Raw genomic sequence first — 23,405 nt, 5'->3', positions numbered from 1 at the left:
CAATAACTATCAATCCTTTCATGAAAAATTATATGTCAATTGGTTAGTGTACATCTTTTCATGGTATGTTTCATGCATAACATCAAACATTTACAATACGACTATATATTAGAATGTTAGTGCTGTTTAATGATAGCTAACTTGGCTTCATGTCCTATGTTGCAAGTTACCCCACAGATGGGGAAACTTGCAACAAGCATGTATTTCGCACCTCCTGATGAGGTGGCAACGTATTTTGGTAAACCAAGTGCTGCATAGTATTCTACTCGGGGTAATTAGCGTACACGATGCTTCACAGGATGTTTCAAATGTTTAGATTTTCAATGATATTGCTTCAAAGTCGAAAAGTGTTGCAAGTTACCCCATTTGACGGTATCTTTAAATCAATTGGGTTCGCTACTTTATCTTGATTTTCGATCCTTCTGGTTTTGTTTTTGTCTAACATTTCTTTTGCTTTGATAATAGATTTCTGTATTCTGAATTTAAGCTCTGCATAGTAATTTTCATGTTTGTAAACTGGCTCAATGTTAGTTGAATCTTTAAAGGAAGATGGAACATTGACATTTTTTCCGAAAACTAGTTCAAATGGTGAGAACTCATGATCAGTGTGTGGTGAAGTGTTTTAACAGAATATGTAGTATGGTAACCAGGAGTCCCAATCGTCACGTTCTTCATTGATGAAATGTCTCAAATACTCATTCAGAAAACGATGATTTCGTTCAAGACTCCCAACTGTTTGAGGATGGTAGGCTGTGGCAAATTTTTGATCTATGGACAATATCTTACATACATCATTAAAAATTTCATTTTCATACTCTGTCGCCATATCCGTTTTAATAGATTTTGGGCAGCCATATATAAGAATAAAAGATTCTACGAAAGCTTTAGCCAATGTACTGGCTTGATTATCAACTATAGGAGATATAACTACGTATTTAGATAAGGCAGACAATTAAACGTTCCATAATAAATACAAAATTTCCCATAAATAATTCGAAAAGTCCCAGTGAAGAAACAGAGGTGTAAGCAGTAATAAATAACAAAAGTTCCATAAAAAAATAGAAAAATGCATAAATAAATCAAAAGTTTCAATAAATAATTGATTTTTGAGCAATTAAAAACGTCAAAAATGCAATAATTAAATCAACTGTTGCAATAAAAAAAGCCAATTATCTCACCAAAAAACTTCGAATTTTCCATAAATAAATCCGATTTTTCCATAATAAATTATAAAATTCACAATAAAAAAACACCGAAAAAGCAATAAAAAATTCAAAAAATTCAATAAAAAATGACGAAATTACCCATGAAAAACAAATGCAGGAAAGTATGAGACAGTGAAATGCTGAATCGCACTTATATGACTGAAACGACTGAAAAGCTTGCGTAACTATGATTGCAATTTATCGAGCAATTGCTTGCTGTCCGAACTCGCTATCGCTCGTCGGACCTAAAAAAGGGATAACATCTATGTTTGCATTATACCGGGCAAATTCTTGAATCTGTGGTTTGCCTAGAACCGAATCGATGCAGTTGCGGTGCATCGTATATCGGAAACTTCAGCGGCCTTCTGCCGCCTCAGTTCCTCAATCCTCTATGCGGCTTCGCCGCATGGTCTATGTATTTTTTTGACTCAAAATGCATTTACGTTTATTGCTCGTTTTTTGACATTTATTGATAATTTATTTTTTTGTTATTGCACTTTTTGAATTATTTATTGCTTTTTTGATATTTTTTTATTGTGAACTTTTTAATTTAATATGGAAAAATCGAATTTATTTATGGAAAATTCGAAGTTTTTTGGTGGGAAAATTGGCTTTTTTTATTGCAACAGTTGAATTATTCATTGCATTTTTGACGTTTTTTATTGCTCAAAAATCAATTATTTATGGAAACTTTTGATTTATTTATGCATTTTTTTTATTTGTTTATGGAACTTTTGTTATTTATTATTGCTTACACCCCTGTTTCTTCACTGGGACTTTTGAAATTATTTATGACGAAAGATCACTTTCTTATGAGTCGTTTATATTTTAAACATTTAGATAAATCGCATTGTATCGTTATTGCATAACGGTTACTGTTATTACTTTTAGTGAAAGGCCCTACAGTGTCGACTGATATCAGGTCGAACACTTTAGTAGGTGTTGTAGTATGGACAAATTCTTCATTTGTTCGTTTTCCATGTTTGTTTCGTTTGCACGAAATGCAGTTTTTTACATAATTGGTAAGTGTAGACTTCATATTTACCCAATAATAGTCTCTTCTTAGTTTTATCAATAGCTTATTGATACCTACATAACCTCCCAAAGGGGTATTGTGGTTTTCGGCTATCAATTTAATAATGTCATCTTTATTGGTAATTACTTTTGCTTTTTTATAAAGTATGATTTCGACGTCTTTAAGCAATTTATTGCAGCAATCTTTAAAATGTTGAACGTTCATATAGGAAAATAAAATGCTGCTGAATTCAAGCGCTAGCTTCTTTATATGTAATCTTTTGGCCATATTGTTTATCTTTTCAATACTTCTGTCGACATCAATAATATTTCCATTACAGGTATGTTGCACTAATGCTAATTCCCTTTTCTTTGTCTTAGATGTTATTTTAATTGTAAGTTTTTGATTTTGCACTTCAAATACTAGCTTTGGTTGTTTGGCATGTACATTGTTGAAACACTCATAAGCTTTGAGGTGATCAATCTCAATTGCATTATTATCTGTTGGTAAACTTTGCAGATGTTTTTGTTTTGTCTTAGACCTTGTCTGAACTGCTAAGACGAACATTCTCTTAAGTTCCTCAGAATTGATAATGACGCGTGAAAGGGCATCGGGGCCGGCGTTATTTTTGCCTTTAATGTATTCAATATCAAAAGTGAAGTCCTCTAAATCTGTTCTCATTCGTGTCAATTTAGACGAAGGTTCTTTCATATAAAATAAGTATACTAGAGGACGATGATCAGTTTTGACCAGAAAACGTTTTCCATATAAATAGGGTCAGTCTTAGTCGAACCACCTTTGTGTTCGGACGTGCGTAACAGTGCGCTTGTAAATATTTTTAAAACATAACTTATTATTTAATTTTTTGACCCCGGGTCCGTCCGCGCGCGAACCTGTGTTAGTGTTTTTTTGCCTTTCTCGTACACCAAGGTGTACCGAAAGGCTATATGTTCACTCCAAAAATAAAATTTCGATAGAGCTGCTCATCAGACACCCTAACAGGAAGGTTAGGGTAGTGTGCGGTTAAGGCCGTCTTCTACAATGCCGGTAGAAGCCAGGACTACTCTCTCCTCGACCCACTAAAACACATTCCTATGGTCGCCAAACCCTACGTCTCTCCGGAACCACCAAGAAGGTATTGCTTCAGAGAGGGGCTAGTGCATATCTCACCCTCAAGGTTAGCTGCCGTAGCCTAGCAGCAACGAACATCGATGACTCGCTCTGGAGAGTCCATCACGATAGCATGCTGGCGCTTAGCCAGTTTCCCGAGTGGTCCTCGCCACTCCCTTTGTCCTCGGAAGGCGGGCAGGGTCAACCCCGCCCGCGCCCTACTGCTGAGCGGACATCAAGAACTGATGCCCACGTGCAACCCGATCTGACCTGCCCGTAAGGAAGGGTGGAACTGGTGGAACTGTCCCACGCGCGCTGCCATTTGACCATAGAGGCCATCCTGACAGTCTTGCGTATGCCTCTTGTGCCGCGCATTTCGAAGCACTCCATGTCCTCACTGATAAGAATGCTGATGGGCACCATACCAGTAATGACACAGAGAGCGTCGTGTGACACGGTACGGTACGCGCTTGCAACCCTCAGACACATAAGCCTGTAAGTACTTTCCAGCTTCCGTCGGTAGCATTCAGTACTTAGCGCGGTACCCCACGCCGGGCCGCCATACCTAAGTATGGACGTAGCAACACTAGCCAGAAGCTTGCGCTTACTGGCGTACACCGCTGAGCTATTGGACATCATCCGGGACAGTGCCGCAATAGCTGTGGAGGCTCTTTTACAGGCATAATCGACATGGTTACCGAAGGTAAGCTTATTGTCGATCATCACGCCCAAGTGCTTGACAGAGCGCTTCGACAGGATAGTGCACTCTTCTACACTGATCTCCGTCTGCTGCGCCGACTGCATGTTGTTAACAACCGTCACTTCTGTCTTGTGGTGAGCCAGCTCCAGTTTTCTGGACCGCATCCACGCCTCCACAACCTTGATCGAGTGGTCGGTAGTCAACTTCACCTCCTCGATCGTTTCACCGTAGACTTCGAGCGTAATATCGTCGGCAAATCCAACAATCACCACTCCCACTGGGTACTCTAACCTCAACACCTCGTCGTACCTGACATTCCATAACACCGGACCCAGGATGGAACCTTGCGGGACTCCTGAGGTTATGTGAAAGCACTTCCGACCCACCTCCGTGTCGTAAACTAGTACGCGATTCTGGAAGTAGCTTCCGAGAATCTTGTACAAGTACTCCGGTATGCCCAGACGCAGGAGCGCATCGGCAATAGCAGCCCAACTGGCGCTATTAAATGCATTCCTTACATCCAGAGTCACTACCCCTTAGAAGCGAATTCCCCTCCTCTTAGGCTCGAGTGCTTTCTCGGCGGTTTTTGTAACCGACAAGATAGCGTCTACGGTGGACCTCCCCTTCCGGAAGCCATACTGGTTACTCGAGAGACCATTTACGCCCTCAGTGAACTTCAACATTCTATTGAGGATGATCTTTTCGAGCACCTTCCCCGCCGTGTCAATCAAGCATATTGGTCTATATGCCGACGGGTCTCCGGATGGTTTCCCCGCCTTTGGCAATAGTACCAGGCTCTGCCTCTTCCAAGCTTCTGGGAAAACTCCCTCGTCCAGGCATTTCTGCATAGCAGACCTGAACATCTCGGGAGCTTCTGCAATAGCTACTTTTAAGGCCAGGTTCGGAACTCCGTCCGGACCTGGGGCCTTACCTACGCTAAGGGACTTAGCTATCCCCGCAAGTTCCACATCGGTGACCCTTTCCTCATCGCCAGCCCCAGTCCCCGGCTGTCCTACGAAAGGAGGCCAAGGACTAGGATCATGACGCGGAAAAAGTCCTCCAATGATCCCCTCCAACATCTCTGGAGATTGCTCTGTAGGAGCCATCACACCTCTCGTCTTGGCCATAACGATCCTGTAGGCATCACCCCACGGGTTCGTATTGGCACTCTGACAGAGACCCTCGAAGCAGACCTTTTTTCTTGCTCTTATCTCGGTCTTGAGCGCGGCTTTTGCAGCGGCGAACACCACCCGCCGTTCGTTTCGCTCTTCCTCTGATCGTGCTCGCTGCATCCGCCGCCTAGCCCGTAGGCAGGCGCGGCGCAGGTCCGCAATCGCGTCGGTCCACCAGTAAGCCGGTGGCCTCCCATTTCTAGGGTGGACTCGCCTAGGCATGGTCGCATCACACGCACGTGAGAGCAACGCTACCAGCTCGTCGCCGTCTAAACCGATTAAGTTTCGCTCACGGCGGAGCGCTTCCCTAAATACCTCTTCGTCGAAGTATGATGTCTTCCACCTACGAGGGCTTGGCCTTGGCCTAGCCGCCTCTTCTTCTATCCGCTGTCTGCTGTTGTTGTAGTCGATACTGTAGCAAACCGCTAGGTGGTCGCTGTGAGTGTAGCCATCATCTACTCTCCAGTTCGGACTACTTGTTAGGCCAGGACTACAAAAGGTCACGTCAATAATTGACTCCGCTCTATTTCGACTATAAGTACTCTTGGTACCGACGTCAGCCAAGTCGACATCTAAGATGGCCAGTGTTTCTAGCAGGATCTGACCCCGCTGGTTCGTGAAACGGCTTCCCCATTCCACAGCCCAGGCATTGAAGTCGCCCGCTATTACCACCGGCCTTCGCCCTGTTAGCACGGTCGTTAAGCGGTTCAGCATTTGCGTGAACCGCTCGATCGGCCACCGCGGAGGCGCATAACAGCTACAGAAGAAGACCCCGTTTACTTTGGCGACCACGAAGCCCTCGTAGGTAGTAGACACCAACTCCTGCACGGGGTATTTACCCGTCGTCCATATCACCGCCATTTTCCTGGTCCCATCCGAGGCCCAGTTGCCGTTGCCGGCGGGTACTCGGTATGGGTCCGAAATGATGGCGATATCCGTCTCCCACTCAGAAACCGTCTGATAAAGCAGTTGCTGAGCCGCATCACAGTGGTTCAGGTTCAGCTGCGTTACCTGCACTGTGATTTGTTGTTCACTGCGGCTTTCTTAAAGGCCGGGCACACCGTGTGTGTGTGTGTGTGTGTGTGTGTGTGTGTGTGTGTGTGTGTGTGTGTGTGTGTGTGTGTGTGTGTGTGGGTGTGTGTGTGTGTTTTATTTTTTCCTTCTAAACCAAAGGGGGATAATCTGCTCAACAGACACCCTAACAGAAGGTTAGGGTAGTGTAGGTCTGACAGGTCATCTTCTACAACAAAAGTAAAATCCAGGACTACTCTCTCCTCGTACCCACTAAACCATTCCTATGGTCGCCAAACCCTACGTCTCTCCGGAACCACCAAGAAGGTATTGCTTCAGAGAGGGGCTAGTGCACATCGCACCCACAAGGTTAGTTGCGTAGCCTGCAGCAACGAACATCGATGACTCGCTTTGGAGAGTCCATCACGGTAGCATGCTGGCGCTTAGCCAGTTTCCCGAGTGGTCCTCGCCACTCCCTTTGTCCTCGGAAGGCGGGCAGGGTCAACCCCGCCCGCGCCCTACTGCTGAGCGGACATCAAGAACTGATGCCCACGTGCAACCCGATCTGACCTGCCCGTAAGGAAGGGTATCACTACCCTTCAGGCCCTATCAGATGCACCCGTAGGTTGCAGACAGCAGGATCTCACCTACCCCGACCCTTGCCGGGGACCCCTTTCCAACCGCGGGCTCGGATCCAACCCAGTAGACCGACGCCACGATAGCACCGCTACCGGGACTTCCTCTCCGCGGCCACTTAATCGTATCGTATCGTGTGTGTGTGTGTGTTTTTTTTTTTTTTCCTCCCAACCTCCCGAGCAGAGAAAACCGATTGGAAAAACTCTGCTACACCTTGTCGCCTCGATCCCCCTGGTACCACCGATGCGACTGCTTCAGGGGGGGCAATGCGCTCATGCGCTCTTCTTCTTCTGTGCTCATGCACATTTTGTCGCTTCTAAATTTGTTATTCTAATCTTTTTAGTATTCGTACCTAACCTATCGCCATTCAGCGACACAGTTGGTACAAACATACACCAAATTTGTTATTCTAATGCTATCCGTGTGCCATTTAGCACTCCGGCTTTTCGCGCACGACTCGGATAGTCCCCGACGGTGGATCTACCCTATCCGACGAAGAGTTCCCCGACACTGAAACTTCTTCCGTTACCGATACTTCCCAGGCTGGTGCCAAGGTCGGTTCTGAGATTCCGGTTGGAGACTGGCTTCCGGTTCACAGGCGCCCTGACGACCAAGCTCCGGTGCTTTGTCGCGGTCTACTCGGTCTAGTCCCCGGCGGTGGACGGACCTAGCCTACTCCGACAGAGAAAGACCCCGACGGTGGAAGTTCTCTCGACACCGATGTTTTCAACCCGACCAGTAAGGTGCCGAAGTCGGCCCGGCGATTCCGGTTGGTGGTAGACTTCCGGTTCACCGGCGCCCCGACGACCTATAACCGGTACTACGCAACGAACGACTCGGTCAAGTCCCCGGCGGTGGATCAAGCCTACTCCGATCGCGACCCGATACTCTTTGATCTTCGCGCCATCTCCGCTGGAGAGCTGACATGATCCGCGTGACCGCTCTGTTCACCGCATTCCATACGGTTTCGTCCTGACACATTCTCTCTACTACGTTGTTGGGACTCAGATTTCCAGCAGCGCTCGCTAGCATGTCACCACGTACTTCTTCAAATCGCGGACAGTCGAATATCACGTGCTCCGGTGTCTCCTCGTTGTTTGGGCATGTCGGACAGAATGGGGACTCTGCATGGCCGAATCTAAACAAATACTGTCTGAAGCATCCATGACCTGACAAGAACTGTGTTAGGTAGAAGTTAACATCTCCGTGTTTTCTGGACATCTGGGATAAGCCGGTAGGTCCATCTACCCTTCTCCGCGTCATTCCACTCTTGCTGCCACTTAGCCAACGAGTCCGCTCTGATTGTCTTCCTCACGTTTGCAGTGCCTCTTCTCCGGTAACACTCTACATCCTCTGCCAGGGTGATGTGTATGGGGACCATCCCGGCGATAATGCAGACTGCTTCCGACGATATCGTCCTGGAGGCGCTCGCCACACGAATAGCCATGAGCCGAAACGTGCTCGAAAGTTTTGTTCGATTCCGCTTCAGTTTCAGCGCTGTAGCCCAGGCCGGAACTCCGTATCTAAGTATCGAAGAGGATACTCCCGCCAGAAGACGTCTGCTGCTGCTGCTCGGTCCACCGATGTTCGGCATAATCCTGGATACAGCATTAACAGCTTTCGCTGCCTTCTCACAGGCATAGTCGACGTGGCAATTGAAATTCAATCGGTCGTCCACCATCACGCCCAGGTGTTTTAACGCACGCTTTGACGGGATAACATGTCCGCCGACGTTAATTTCGGACCGTTGAACTGCTTTACAGTTGCTGACTAGCACTACCTCTGTCTTATGGTGAGCCAACCGCAGCTTTACTTGACTCATCCAGGCCTCGATGGAACCGATCGTCTCCGCCGTCAGCATCTCTACTTCTTCCAGGGTCTCACCGGTTATCGAAAGGACGACGTCATCCGCGAAACCGACGATCTCGACTCCTCCGGGTAGTTCAAGTCTTAACACTCCGTCATACATAATATTCCACAACGTTGGGCCGAGTATGGAGCCTTGTGGCACACCCGCCGTGACTCTAACCGATCTCTGACCCTGGTTTGTCTCGTAGACCAAGACACGATTCTGGAAGTAGCTTTTCAGAACCTTGCACAGATAGTCAGGGACCCTCATGTTGTGTAGTGCAGTGGCGATGGCTTCCCAGCTGGCGCTATTGAATGCGTTCTTCACGTCTATAGCTACCACGGCGCAGTAACGATTACCTCTTCTCTTCTGCTTTGAGGCTTTCTCCGCATTCGCAATGACTGTCCGGATTGCATCCACAGTCGACTTCCCTTTCCGAAACCCGAACTGCCTATTAGACAGTCCGCTCTCGCTTTCCGTACACTTTATCAGCCTGTTCAGGATGATTTTCTCCAGGAGTTTGCCAAGCGTATCCAGCAAGCATATCGGTCGATACGATGCTGGGTCTCCTGGCGGCTTGCCAGGCTTTGGCAGCAACACCAGCTTCTGGATCTTCCAAATGTCTGGGAAGTTGCTATCCTGAACATGTCCGGGAACGCTTCGATCGCCGCTTTCAATGCCATGTTGGGGATACCATCTGGACCAGGGGCTTTCTTCACTTTTAGTCCTTTGGCTATTGTAAAGAGTTCCTCGTTAGACACCCGGTTTGCGCCGGCAGCTACTTCCACCCCGTCGACGTACGGCGTAGGTGGCCATGTGGTTAAACCGTGATTCGGAAAGAGGCCGTTCACAATTACCTCCAGCTTTTCAGCGCACATTTCAGCTGGTGTAGCTGGGCCCTTGATCTTCGCCATCACGGCGCGATAAGCTTGTCCCCAGGGATTGGCGTCTGCTTCTCTGCACAGCTCCTTGAAGCAATTGGCCTTGCTCAGAGCAATCTCCCGCTTGAAGGCGGTCCTGGCCTCGCGGAAAATCACCTTGCGTTTCTCTCTGCTCGCTTCGGATCTTGCTCTTTGAAATCGTCTTCTAGCTTTAAGGCAGGCAGCACGTAGGGTGCTGAGCGTTTCATTCCACCAGTATGCTGGACGCCGGTGGTTATTCGGTTCGAGTTTCCTGGGCATAGTAACATCACATGCCCTCGCTACTGCTTCCGTTAGTTCCACAGCGGTCATAGCGGGAGTATCGCTGTCTGTCCGAAGTGCCTCGACAAAAAGCTCCTTGTCGAACTGCTTCGTTTTCCACTTCCTTTCGCAGGTCCTCCGGGTGCTCGGCAGAGCGGAGATCCGCCGACCGACGCTGTAGTGGATGGACTGATGGTCACTGTGCGTGTATTCTTCGCTTACTCCCCAGTTCATGTTGTTCATCAGCGACGGGCTGCAGAACGTCACATCAATAATGGATTCTCGTCCGTCCTTACGGAATGTACTCACAGAGCCTTCATTGCACACTTTAACATTCAGGCGTCCAGCAGACAGTAACCCCTTGCGTTGGTCAGCCTACTTCCCCACTCCACCGCCCAAGCGTTGAAGTCCCCGCCGATAACAACCGGCGCACGTCCTATCAACTTATCAGTTAGTAGATCCAACATCCGATTGTATTGCTCAGGGGTCCACCTTGGGGGCGCATAGCAGCTGCACACAAAGACACCGTTGATCTTGGCGATAACAAAACCTTCATGATCGTTAACCACTACTTCTTGAATGGGAAACCCGCCTGTAACTTGGATTGCCGCTATCCTTGCTTTATCCGCCACCCAGTTACCATTATCGATAGGAACTCGGTACGGCTCTGCAATTATTGCGACGTCGCACTTGGTTTCCGTTGTCGACTGCCACAACAGTTGCTGTGCTGCATCGCAATGATTGAGATTCACTTGCGTTATCTCCATCATTGTCATTGTTGACCTGCCTTCGCCTTCTTGTACATCGGGCATTTGAAGCCACCCGTCGAATGATCGTTTCCGTCCTCCGGTTTGCAGAACATACACCTCGGTTGCTTCGTGCAATCACGAGCAACGTGACCACTTCCGCCGCATCTCCAGCACAATGTGGACCTGTCAGGGCCCTTGCAGCTTCTCGCCTGGTGACCAAACTCTATACACCGGAAGCATCTCTCCATCTGTTTAGCAACTCGAGGAATGACTCTCAGAGTGCCCACCGCCCAACCGACTTTTATCTTGCCGATCTCCACCAGCTTGTTTGCAGCGTCAACCGGTAAGCGAATCGCCGCCGTCTGGGTGCCTCCAAACGCTTTCCTTAACCGAATTTGCACCGGAACATCCAGCTTACACTGCTCGGTTAGGGCAAATCTCAGTTCCTCTTCTGTCGTGACCGCATCCAGATCCCTGCACTCGATCACCGCCTCCTGTGAAAGAGCCCTGACATTTGCATCGCTGCCCAGGGATTTCGCGATGAGTTCCCGGTAATCCAGGCTCTTAACAGCTGGATCTTTCTTTAGCTCGAAGATCATCTCGCCTTTCTGCGTGCGCCGTGTCTTAACCACGTTCTCGCCCAACTCCTTAAGGTCCGGATCCTCCCTCACCTTCCTGAGAAGCGCTGCGTACGTTGTCTTGTCGCTCGCTTCGACAATGAGGGCATCACCTCTGCTTTTCCTCCTAGATGGCCGGAGTTTCTCTTTCTTTTCCGGTTCCGTCTTCCTTTCTATTTTTTCCTTTCGCTTTTTCTTCTTAACTCGCTGGCTTTCAACGGTGCGCCATCCACTGTGTGTGTGTGTGTGTGTGTGTGTGTGTGTGTGTGTGTGTGTGTGTGTGTGTGTGTGTGTGTGTGTGTGTGTGTGTTTTTTTGCCTCCCTACCACCCTCAGCAGAGAAAACCGATTGGAAAAACTCTGCTACTTGCCTCGATCCCCCCGGTACCACTGACGCGACTGCTTCAGGGGGGCAATGCGCTCATGCGCTCTCCTTCTTCTGTGCTCATGCACATTTCTTCGCTTTTTAATTTGTTATTCTAATCATTTGTGTTCGTACCTAACCTATCGCCATTCAGCGACACAGTTGGTACAAACATACACCAAATTTGTTATTCTAGATGCTGCTAACTTGCTCCGAACAGTGCTCTTTCGGTGCCACTCCACTTTTTCGTCCAGCTTTTCGCACACGACTCGGATAGTCACCGACGGTGGATCTACCCTATCCGACGAAGAGTTCCCCGACACTGAAACTTCTTCCGTTACCGATACTTCCCAGGCTGGTGCCAAGGTCGGTCCTGCGATTCCGGTTGGAGACTGGCTTCCGGTTCACAGGCGCCCCGACGACCAAGCTCCGGTGCTGTGTTTTTTTTTTTTTTCCTCCCAACCTCCCCAGCAGAGAAAACCGATTGGAAAAACTCTGCTACACCTTGATGCCTCGATCCCCCTGGTACCACTGATATGCGACTGCTTCAGGGGGGGCAATGCGCTCATGCGCTCTTCTGCTACTGTGCTCATGCACTTTTTGTCGCTCCTAATCTATACTCATACACGTCTCGTATTTTGCTTACTCCGGTTGGTGTTGGCTCGCCATTAAGCGGACAACATGCTTAGTTTCAAATTTGTTATTCTACACGTTCTAATGTTAGTACCTAACATCGCCATTCAGCGACACATAGGTACAACATATACACACAATTTGTTATTCTAATACCACGCAAGGCATTCGGATCCTACTAACTTGCTCCGAACGGTGTCCTCCCCGTGCCGCCGTTGCGCCATTAAGCACTCCAGCTTTCCGCGCACGACTCGTGTAGTCCCCGACGGTGGATCTACCCTACGCCGACAAAGAGTTCCCCGGCAGTGGAACATCTTCCGAAACCGTTTCTTCCCAGACAGGTGCCGAGGTCTCTCCTGCGATTCCGGTTGGAGACTGGCTTCCGGTTCACAGGCGCCCCGACGACCAAGTTCCGGTGCTTCTTCGCGATAGACTCGGTCTAGTCCCCGGCGGTGGCCCTAGCCTACTCCGACGGAGAAAAACCCCGGCGGTGGAAGTTCTCCCGATACCGATGTTTCTATCCCGACCAGTAAGGTGCCGAAGTCGGTCCGGCGATTCCGGTTGGTGGTGGACTTCCGGTTCACCGGCGCTCCGACGACCAAAAACCGGTGCCACGTTACGGACGACTCAGTCATGTCCCCGGCGGTGGATCATGCCTACCCGGATCGCGTTCCGCCGCTCTCTGGTCTTCGCGCCACTTCCTCTGCAGCGCGGACAGCATCCTCGTTACTGCTCTGTCGACAGCGTTCCACGTGTTTTCATCGCGACACATCTCTTCGACAATGTTGTCGACTGTCACTCCGCCCAGCAAGACGCGAATTTCTTCGAACCTGGGGCATTCGAAAACGACATGTTCCGGTGACTCCTCCACGTTAACACACTCCGGTGCTGTGTGTGTGTGTGTGTGTGTGTGTGTGTGTGTGTGTGTGTGTGTGTGTGTGTGTGTGTGTGTGTGTGTGTGTGTGTGTGTGTGTGTGTGTGTGTGTGTGTGTGTGTGTGTGTGTGTGTGTGTGTGTGTGTGTGTGTGTGTGTGTGTGTGTGTGTGTGTGTGTGTGTGTATGTGTGTGTGTGTGTGTGTGTGTGTGTGTTTTATTTTATTATTTTTTTTATTTTTTATTCTAGGAGTCCAAAAATCTTCTTAAGACGCTGTGTGGGATTCGAATGTGCGCCTACCCACTGAAAACACTCTCCTAGTTCACCTCCACCTTAAATTCCCCTCCGGTACCACCATGCAGTATTTCTTCGGAGGGGAGGCGTTATGTGCCTTGTGCACCATCACCAATTTGTTATTCTAGTCTTCTTCATGCTATGCGCACCGCTTCGTTAGTATGCTGTTAATATTCCAGTATCGCCACTAAGCGACATACATGCTATTTTTCAAATTTGTTATTCTAATCGTTCTTAGCCTTTCGGCTCCGGTTAGCTTGTTGTTTGCTTAATGTGCCGCCATTGAGCGGTAAACTCTATGTTAGTACCACTTTCATCAAATGTGTTATTCTAAAGCCATGCTGAGTTCATCGGCTCCTACTAATTTGCTCCGAGAACGTTGCCCTCCTGGTGCCGCCCGAGTGCCAATCAGCACTCGAGGTTTCCGCGCACGACTCGGATAGTCCCCGACGGTGGATATACCCTACCCGCCGAAGAGTTTCCCGACACTGAAACTTCTCCCGCTACCGACTTCCCGGGCAGATGCCAAGGTTGGTCCTGCGATTCCGGTTGGAGACGGCTTCCGGTTCACAGGCGCCCTGACGACCATGCTCCGGTGCTTCTTCCCGATCGCTCTACTCTGACAGTCCCCGGTGGTGGATCTGTATTACTCCGACAGAGAAGTCCCCGGCGAAAGACGTTCTCCCGTTACCGCCCGTGTGCCATTGAGCACAATGACTTCACGCGCACTACTCGGATACTCCCCGGTAGTGGATCTATCCTACTCCGACAGAGAGTTCCCCGATGTAGGAAGTTCTCCCGAATACCGACCGAGAGCCAGTAAGCTCCACACCTTAATTGCTCACGACACCGGTAGTCCCAGACGGCGGATCTACCACACGCGGACGGAACTACTACGGGGGTAAGGGATTGTTTCTTCTATCGTTCATTTGCAGCTCTCGCCACTTCCGCTGGAGAAATGACATCATCTTCGTTACCGCGGAGTTCACCGCGTTCCAACAGGCTTCATCGTGGCACATTCTGGCCACGATGTTGTCGGCACTTAGACCAGCACCGCAGATTGCTGCCATCTCACTGCGCTCCACAGCAAAGCGGGGACACTCGAAAAGGACGTGTTCCGGTGATTCCTCTACATCTCCGCACTCGGGGCAGAACGGCGACCCTGCGTGTCCGAACCAATGCAGGTATTTCTTAAAGCAGCCATGACCTGACAAGAACTGCGTCAAATGGAAATTGACTTCTCCGTGAGCTCTGTTCACCCATTTCGTCAGATTTGGAATAAGCCGGTGGGTCCACCTTCCCTTCGCTGTGGTATTCCACTCGTGTTGCCACTTCGCCATCGTGACGACTCGCGCTGCCTTCCGAGCTCCTCTAGCACCCCTGGCCTCGTAGCACTCTTTGTCCTCTTACAGAACGAAGACGATAGGGACCATTCCGGCTATCACGCACACCGCATCCGATGATATCGTGCGATAGGCGCTCGCCACTCTCATGGCCATCAGTCTGTGCGTGCTGCAGAGCTGAACGCGATTCCTCCTAGTTTTTGTTGCGGTCGCCCAAGCCGGACCAGCGTACCTTAGGATCGATGTGGACACGCTAGCTAGTAACCGCCTCTTGCTACTGCTGATTGCCGAGTTGTTCGGCATGATCCTCGACAATGCTGTGATCGCCTTTGCTGCTTTTCCGCAGGCATAATCGACGTGGCTATTGAAATTTAACCGGTCGTCGATCATAACGCCGGGATGCTTCAATTCCCACTTGGAGTCTATGACATGTTCTCCGACTATGATTGCAGCCTTCTGCACCACCTTGCAGTTGCTGATCAGCACCAGCTCCGTTTTCTGGTGGGCTATGGATAGTTTCTTCCTCTGCATCCAGTTCTCAACAGCATCTACCGCCTCCGTAGCAAGTATCTCCACTGCTTCTAGGGACTCGCCAACTACCACCAACGTGATATCGTCCGCGAATCCGACGATTTTGACGCCTGTCGGTAGCTGCAGTGTCAGCACCCCGTTGTACATTGCGTTCCAAAACGTCGGACCTAGGATAGACCCCTGTGGGACGCCTGCACTTATCGTGAAGTTCTTTTGCTCTGCACTAGTATGGTAGCACAGAGTCCGGTTTTCGAAGTAGCTACTGAGCATCCTGCAGAGGTAGTCCGGAATCTTCATCTCGTGCAGCGCTGTAGCGATGGCTTCCCAGCTTGCGCTGTTAAATGCATTCTTCACATCGATCGTGACGACGGCACAGAAGCGGTTACCCCGTCGTTTTGTCGTCCTTGCTTTGTCGGCTGTAGCAACAACCGCCTGGATAGCATCTATCGTTGACTTCCCACTTCGGAATCCGAATTGCATCCCCGACAGACCATGCTCTCCTTCCGTGAAAGTTGTCAGCCTATTGAGGATGACTCCTTCTAGCAGCTTGCCGAGCGTATCCAGCAAGCATATCGGCCGGAATGAACCTGGTTCACCGGGGGGCTTGCCTGGTTTCGGTAGCAGTACCAGTTTTTGCCTTTTCCACTGAGACGGGAAACAACCCTCATCTAGGCAGATCTGCAGAGATGTCCGGAACATATCTGGGTTGGCCTCGACAGCTGTTCTCAACGCTATGTTGGGGATACCATCCGGGCCGGGCGCTTTCTTCGCTTTCATTTTCTTGGCCACTGCTATCAGCTCGTCGTTGGTGATACTCACTCTCTCCTCGCCTGTATGGCCGTATGGAGTCGGTGGCCATATCGTAGGCTCGTGTTGAGGGAACAACCCTTCGACGATAACTTGCAGCTTCTCTGGGCCTCTGATTTTATCCATCGCCACTCTGTATGCATCTCCCCATGGGTTTGCATCAGCATCCCGGCACAACTCCTTAAAGCTTGTTTTCTTGCTCCGCTTGATCTCCTCCTTCAGAGCAGCTTTTGCGGCTCGCAGCACTACTCTACGTTCTTCTCTCTCACCGTCGGTTCTAGCTCTTTGCATTCGTCTCCTGGCTTTGAGGCAGGCTTTCCGGAGGTCCCGAAGCGCTTCATTCCACCAGTATGCCGGACGACGTCTATGGTTCGGCTCGAACTTTCTAGGCATGGTTGTGTCGCACGCACGCACCAGCGCTGCCGTTAGCTCCTCCGGCCTTAGATTCGACCCCGGATCTTCTCTTCTGAGAGCTTCGACGAACAGCTCCTTGTTGAACTGCTTCGTCTTCCACATTCGATCGCGAGGTTGACTGCCAATTAGTGTACTCCCTGGCCGTGATCCAATACTATACCGGACCTCTTGGTGGTCGCTGTGAGTGTATCCGTCGCAAACTCTCCAGTTCATGTTTCGCGCCAGCACGGGACTACAGAAGGTGATGTCGATTACTGATTCTTGACCATCCCTTCGGTAGGTGCTGGTGCTTCCTACGTTGGCCAAGTCCACGTCGAGCTTTGCTAGCGCTTCTAGCAGAACACGCCCTCTTGGGTTGGTGAGGCGGCTGCCCCACTCAATCGCCCAGGCATTAAGGTCTGAGGTCAAGCTCGTCCGTTAAAAAATTGATATTGTCACGTGTTGTCGTTTTGAAAGCACGTTGTAGTTCTCTCAGAGAGGAAAACTTTCCCACCTGATCAAGTGTGGTAGGGTGGCCAAGATTGTGTGGGGGGAAATCCCTAAAATGCTACGACATGAATCAGTATCACAACTTCTTCATTTGGCTCTTGGTAATCAGGTTTTCTTATAACATTTATATGTAAGTTTTGTATAATTATTCAAGCAAGTGAATAGATGCATTCGACATATTCGAATAACATACATTCTGAAGAAAATAATTGTAATAATAACTGTGGAAGGGCTCATAAAACAGTAAGCTGAGAAGCAGGCCGTGATCCAGTGTACATACGATAGGTAAAGAAAAAATAAGAAAAATAAGCTGCTTTCTAGTAATGAAAAGTAGTGAAAATATCAGAGCAAGGATAGTTAGTATGGAATTACTCACGATTAACACTTATGTGGCCGGCAGGGTACCCGGGTACCTTTTTCAATTTCAAATCTCGATATTTTAATGGTAATTGAGACTAGGATGTTGGAACTCTGTTAGATCTTAGAACTCGTGAATATACATCTATTACTGGGGTTGACCAAATTTTAAAGTGAGGAGGGACAGGGGGAGGGGCTCCTGCATTTTTTTATTACGTGGAAGGCCGGCAGGGTACCCGGGTACCCACGAAATTGAAATGATCATATCTCCGTCAATTTTTCATCGATTTTGGAAATTTTTAGCTCATTCAATTCAGAAACTCATCATCTATCGGGAAAATATTTGGTTAGACCGATCTAATCACCGTGGTTTTCGGAAAATCCATATTTTTGGGAGCATGTCCTTATACCATATTGAAACCCACATTGTTAAGGCTAGGATACCTTAAAGTGTTTATGGTCAACCATGGCCTCACGGGAAGCGTGTTCCGAAATCACAGTTTCAAAGTCAACACGTTTTATGATTCCCTGCCGGTCAGATACAATATGCCAAAGCAATTTTACGATGCTTGGTACCGAAATTGCTACTAACCTACCGAAAATCCCGTATATTCTATTGTATAAAAACACGGATCCGGAAATCCGGATTTTCCGGTACCTATGGTGATCGGACCGGTCTAACCAAATACGATCTCGATAGATAATGAGTTTCTGAGTTGAATGAGGCAAAAACTTTTAAAATCTGTGGAAAAATCGCTGAGATATGATCATTTCCATTGCGTGGGTACCCGGGTACCCTGCCGGCCTTCTACGGGTGTTTTTTTTTTGCTGGCCACACTACGGTTAAATTATTGTCAGTTTTGTATAATAAGCAATGTTAGTACCAACAATCTTTGTTGTCTGATAATTCATAGCAGCTTCATCAAAACTATATAATATCACACAAAATAAAATCATAATTGTTGTACATTTTGCCAAGTGGCAGAAACATGATCATTGGCAACCATGAATACGATGATCCGTGCACATTGATATTATCGTCGCACCACCAAATCGAAGTCATCGCTAGAAGCACATGCGAAGTTGCAGCTGCGAAGTAAATTTGAATCTACTTTTTCTGTTGCGCATCATTAAGCAACAATATGCACTAATCCAAATTGAGTTGCGACATTTCTAAGTAGGTTAAAAATCAGTTTTCGCGCGTTCGGTCACTTTGTATTTCGACCAAAAGCATAATATCTATTTTATCTTTACTCTCCTGCAAACCACAGCACAGAGCAAAAGGAAAGAAAAAAATCGCATAAGACCAATACACGACATAACGGATTTGACGTTTGAACGGGTGCGTATTGACTAAAAATAAACTCGTTTTTGGGCTGCCTTGATAACACAGCACCGCTCAGGAGTCAAGCGGGGAAACAATTGCATCGATCGGTACATACAATGCTCAGCCAGCTTGTTTCGAGAGGAGAGAACAATGAAGCACGGTAAAGCGGGTGCGTTTGGTAGCTGCTAAAACAGTAACAGTTGATTAGGAAATAATTTCATGCTGTTCGAGCAAATTGCTCGAATGTTTGTATTCAATGAAATTATTTATGAGCAGTTTGAAGTTCGTATGAATAAATATAATAAAATGTAAGAGCTTGCATTCAGCGCTACATCCGATCTGAGTAATACTCAACACGTAACAAATTAGCCATTCTCATAAACCATATTTCATTGAACCAGGAATAAAAATCACGACTGCTCGAAAGCTCTCATGGTCTGTAATCGTTGATAAAACGTGGAACTCTGGTGCATGTGTGAGTTCAATGACCTTGCACGAAAATTCTTGAAATATTAGTGTATTTTTGTTGATTTTTATGATGACCTGGAAATTCTGGTGAATATTTGAGTTCAATGAGCTGGCTCGAGATTTTGTTGAAGCATTTGTGAATATTTCTTGATTTTCATGATGACCTGGGAATTCTGGTGAATATTTGGTTTCAATCAGCTTGCTCGAGAGTTTGTTGAAGTATTTGTGAATATTTGTTAATTTTTATGATGAGCTGGGAATTTTGGTGAATATTCGAGTTCAATGAGCTTGCTCGAGGGTTCTTGAAGTATTTGTGAATATTTGTTGATTTTTACGATGATCTGGGAATTTTGGTGAATATTTGAGTTCACTCCGCTTGCTCGAGGGTTTTAATTTATTGTATTGTATTCCTTCATCTGACCTCTGGAGTCTTAATGAAGTGTGGTTGGGAAAAGCCTTTTTAGGCATAAAAACCCACATCTTAACATATTACACATTAAAAATACAAAATTAAAACTAAGAACTAATACTCACATTTTAACCCTCTAATACCCAACCCCGCCTTTAGACGGGGTATAGTTTGAGCATTTTTGTAATTTTTGTTTCGTGGAAAATCAATTTTTTAATATTTTTGGCTGATATTTAAGACTGTTTTGTATATCTCAAAATGGTTTTTGGTGTATTTTAAAGAATATTTACATTTTTTAAAAATCATTGAAAAATTGATGTTTTAGTCACCTTCTAAAAGTCATTGTTTATTTTGTATAGAATCGCTACAAATAACATATTTATATTTTTTCCCAAATCATTCCATCCTAGTTTTTTGGTTTAAGGGAATTGAATATACTCTAAAATTATTTTCTTTAAAATTACACGGAAAATTAAATTTTCTATGAAAAAAATTTAAAATAAAAATATTTTAACAATAACCATAAAATCTCAAAATGTTTTCATCTCAAAAAATCCGTATCCCAAATAGGCTTCCAGGAAAAATATAAAACTGTGGGGATGTTCAAAAATAAAAATAGGAAAAATCAAAAACTGAAATTCACGAAATCGAGAATTAAAAAGAATCATCTTCCAAAACATGTTTAAATCGATTTTAGATGACAAAAAATGGTATTTAGATCAAAATCAAAAATTTGGGTATTAGAGGGTTAAAAATAACAAATCTAAGTTTTACAAAATACGTTAACGGAAATCAAAATCATCAAAAACATTATTAAAATTCACTACCATATACCTAAGAGGATCATGTTGTCCATATCGGCTATTGCGAGAATCCAAATGGAGAAAGTTGCGTCGTCGTAGTGGCCGTTCAGGATCGTAAATACGAAGTTCAGAGAGTAAGGCTGGAGCATCAATCTCGCCATTCAATAGCTTCCCAATAAAGCTGGATTGCATAGACGATCTCCTTTTCTCCAAAGTATCCAACCCCAATAGCATGCACCGATGCTCATACGGAGGAAGATGCACAGCGTCCCGCCAGGGTAGGCCCCGAAGAGCTAATCTCACGAATTTCTGTTGTAGAGCTTCAAAACGATCTATCCAATTCCGGTTATACGGGCACCAAACAACTGCTGCCGTTTCCAAAATAGAGCGAACTAAAGCGCTGTACAGAGACTTTAGACACAAAGGATCTCGAAATCCATCAGCAATTTTAAAAATGAAGCCCAGCTGTTTGTTTGCTCTAGTAAGTACATCATCATAGTGCGGCCTGAACGTCATCTCTGTATCCAGTATCACTCCAAGATCCTTAATCTCGCTCTTCCGCTCCAACTTTTCACCTTGCAAAGAGTATTGAAAGAGGATAGGATTCCGTTTTCGGCAAAAAGAAATTGCATTGCATTTTCCCACGCAGAGTTCCAATCCATTTCGCCTGCTCCAGCATTCAAAAGAGTTTAACGTTGCCTGAAGTGCCAAGCAATCTGCAATACTGGTGACCACGATGAAAAACTTTACGTCATCGGCATAGAACACTCTTTCACCGCGGGGTAGTACAAACGCTACGTCGTTGATAAACAGCGAAAATAAAAGTGGTCCAAGATTGCTTCCCTGTGGCACTCCAGAGGGAATAGGAATTGATTCCGATTGGGTCGAACCAATGCGCACTTTCATAGATCGACCAGATAAATACGAGTCGAACCATCTAACGAAGCCTGCGGATACTCCCAATTTAGCAAGCTTATTGAGGAGAATCCTATGATTCACACGATCAAACGCTGATTTGAAATCCGTGTATATCACGTCCACTTGCTTTCCAGCATCCATCGACCGAATGCATAGTGACGTAAACTCGACAAGATTGGTAGACACTGATCGCTTAGGGAAAAATCCATGTTGAGCCGTGGATATGTAGTTCTTGCAGCATTCAAACAGTACGTTTTTCACAATAATCTCAAATATTTTCGAGCAGGCAGCTAATGATGTTATCCCTCTGTAGTTAGCTATGTCACGCTTGTCGCCTTTCTTAAACACAGGTGAAAGAGAAGAGTTTTTCCAACTGGTAGGAAAGGTACCTTGTTGTAGCGAGTGATTGAACAGCTTCGTCAATGGCATTAAAAATGCAGCGGAACACCTTTTCAGCAAAGATGACGGAATGCCATCAGGTCCAGGTGACGTAGAATACTTCAGCTTCCGAATTGCATTAAGAACGTGTTCTTCAGTGACATCGAAAATACCAAAATCGATTACATCCGATGGAGTATCAAGGATGGCCTTAGCGATTAGTGCAGGCGTGACATCGGCGCTCGAGAATGCAGACTTGAAGTGATGCGCAAAAAGGTTACACTTTCCAGAAGCAGTATCTACCGAAGATTCTCCAAAGTGCATAGCCGTCGGTAGTCCATCTTCCTTGCGCTTAGACTTTACAAAAGACCAAAAGCGTTTTGGGTGTAGTCGAAGATTCCTCTGAACTCGGTCAACATATCGAGCGTATGAAAGTCGATTGTAGCTAGTGTATTTGTTGCTAGCAAACACGAAACAACGTTTCAGCTGAGGAGAACGATTCCGTCGGTATTTTCGAAGTGCTGACCTTCTTCGGAATTTCAGTTTACGGAGGTATCGGTTTGTCCAGGGTGGTTTTAACGGAGGACGCTTGAAAGGGACACGATGCTCAATAATGCGTCGAATTTCACTGCTGAACGATTCAACCATGTCATCCAAATTAAGATCTGAGTTCAAAAATTGCCAATTAATTGAAAAAATGTCATTGGTGAGCACTTCATAATCAGCACGACGGAAATCGAAAAGCGCGCCTTCTGGAGCCTGCTCGTATTTTACCGGTAGAGACATCACAATATCGATTTCTATTGCGGGGTGAGCGGTATCGACTACAACGAGCGCTTCGACTGCTTCGGAAAGATGACAGGCTGGTAGTGACAAGTCATTCACCAGAACCAAATCAAGAATACCGTTATTGGCGTTTTTAACCGAATTAATTTGCGTCAAGTTATGGAAGCAAAAGCCATCGTATAGTATACTACCGGGACCTGTGAGATTTGAACCTCTAGTATCAAGTTTAAGGCCACCATCCTCAGAAGGTAACCAAAGCATCTCCGAATGGTTGTAGTCACCAAAAAGTAGGGCATAATCGTGTTGGCTTAAACCGGACATAATAGAGTCGATGGATTCCAAGTGCTGCTTGAAGTATTTGTGGTTCTTAAAGTATTTGTGAATATTTGTTAATTTTTATAATGACCTGGGAATTCTGGTGAATATTTGAATTCAATCAGCTTGCTCGAGAGTTTGTTGAAGTGTTTGTGAATATTTGTTAATTTTTATGATGACGTGAGAATTCTTTGAGTTCAATGAGCTTGCTCGAAAGTTTGTTGAAGTATTTGTGAATATTTGTTGATTTTAAGAATGACCTGGGAATGCTGGTGAATATTTGAATTCAATCAGCTTGCTCGAGAGTTTGTTGAAGTAATTGTGAATATTTGTTGATTTTTATGATGATCTGGGAATTTTGGTGAATATTTGAGTTCACTCAGCTTGCTCGAGGCCCAGACAATCAGTAATCGTATAAGATGTTGCATAAGATGATAAAGTGGAGGCCATATGCGTACAAGCCTCCATTTAGGCGCATGTAAAATGTACGCATATCGCCTCCACTTCAACATCTTATTCAACATCTTATACGATCACTGGTTGACTGGGGGGTTCTTGAAGTATTTGTGAATATTTGTTAATTTTTATGATGACCTGGGAATTCTGGTGAATATTTGAGTTCAATGAGCTTGCTCGAGGGTTCCAGAAGCAT

At 46.5% G+C, this 23,405-nt stretch overlaps 1 protein-coding gene across 1 annotated transcript in view; it reads right to left on the bottom strand.

Annotated features, from left to right (window-relative positions):
- The window catches only part of LOC134289907 (uncharacterized), a 36,939-nt gene extending 25,712 nt beyond the window's left edge, over positions 1–11,227 (bottom strand). The window contains exon 1 of the mRNA XM_062856629.1: positions 10,924–11,227. Coding sequence (XP_062712613.1) covers positions 10,924–11,227 — 304 coding nt within the window. The remainder of the gene's footprint in view (positions 1–10,923) is intronic.
- Positions 11,228–23,405: the final 12,178 nt, after the last annotated feature.

This window comes from Aedes albopictus, chromosome 1, assembly GCF_035046485.1.
Source record: "Aedes albopictus strain Foshan chromosome 1, AalbF5, whole genome shotgun sequence".
Classification (NCBI taxonomy): Eukaryota; Metazoa; Arthropoda; class Insecta; order Diptera; family Culicidae; genus Aedes; species Aedes albopictus.
Note: the sequence above shows the minus strand (reverse complement) of the source record. Positions and strands in the feature narration are given on the sequence as shown.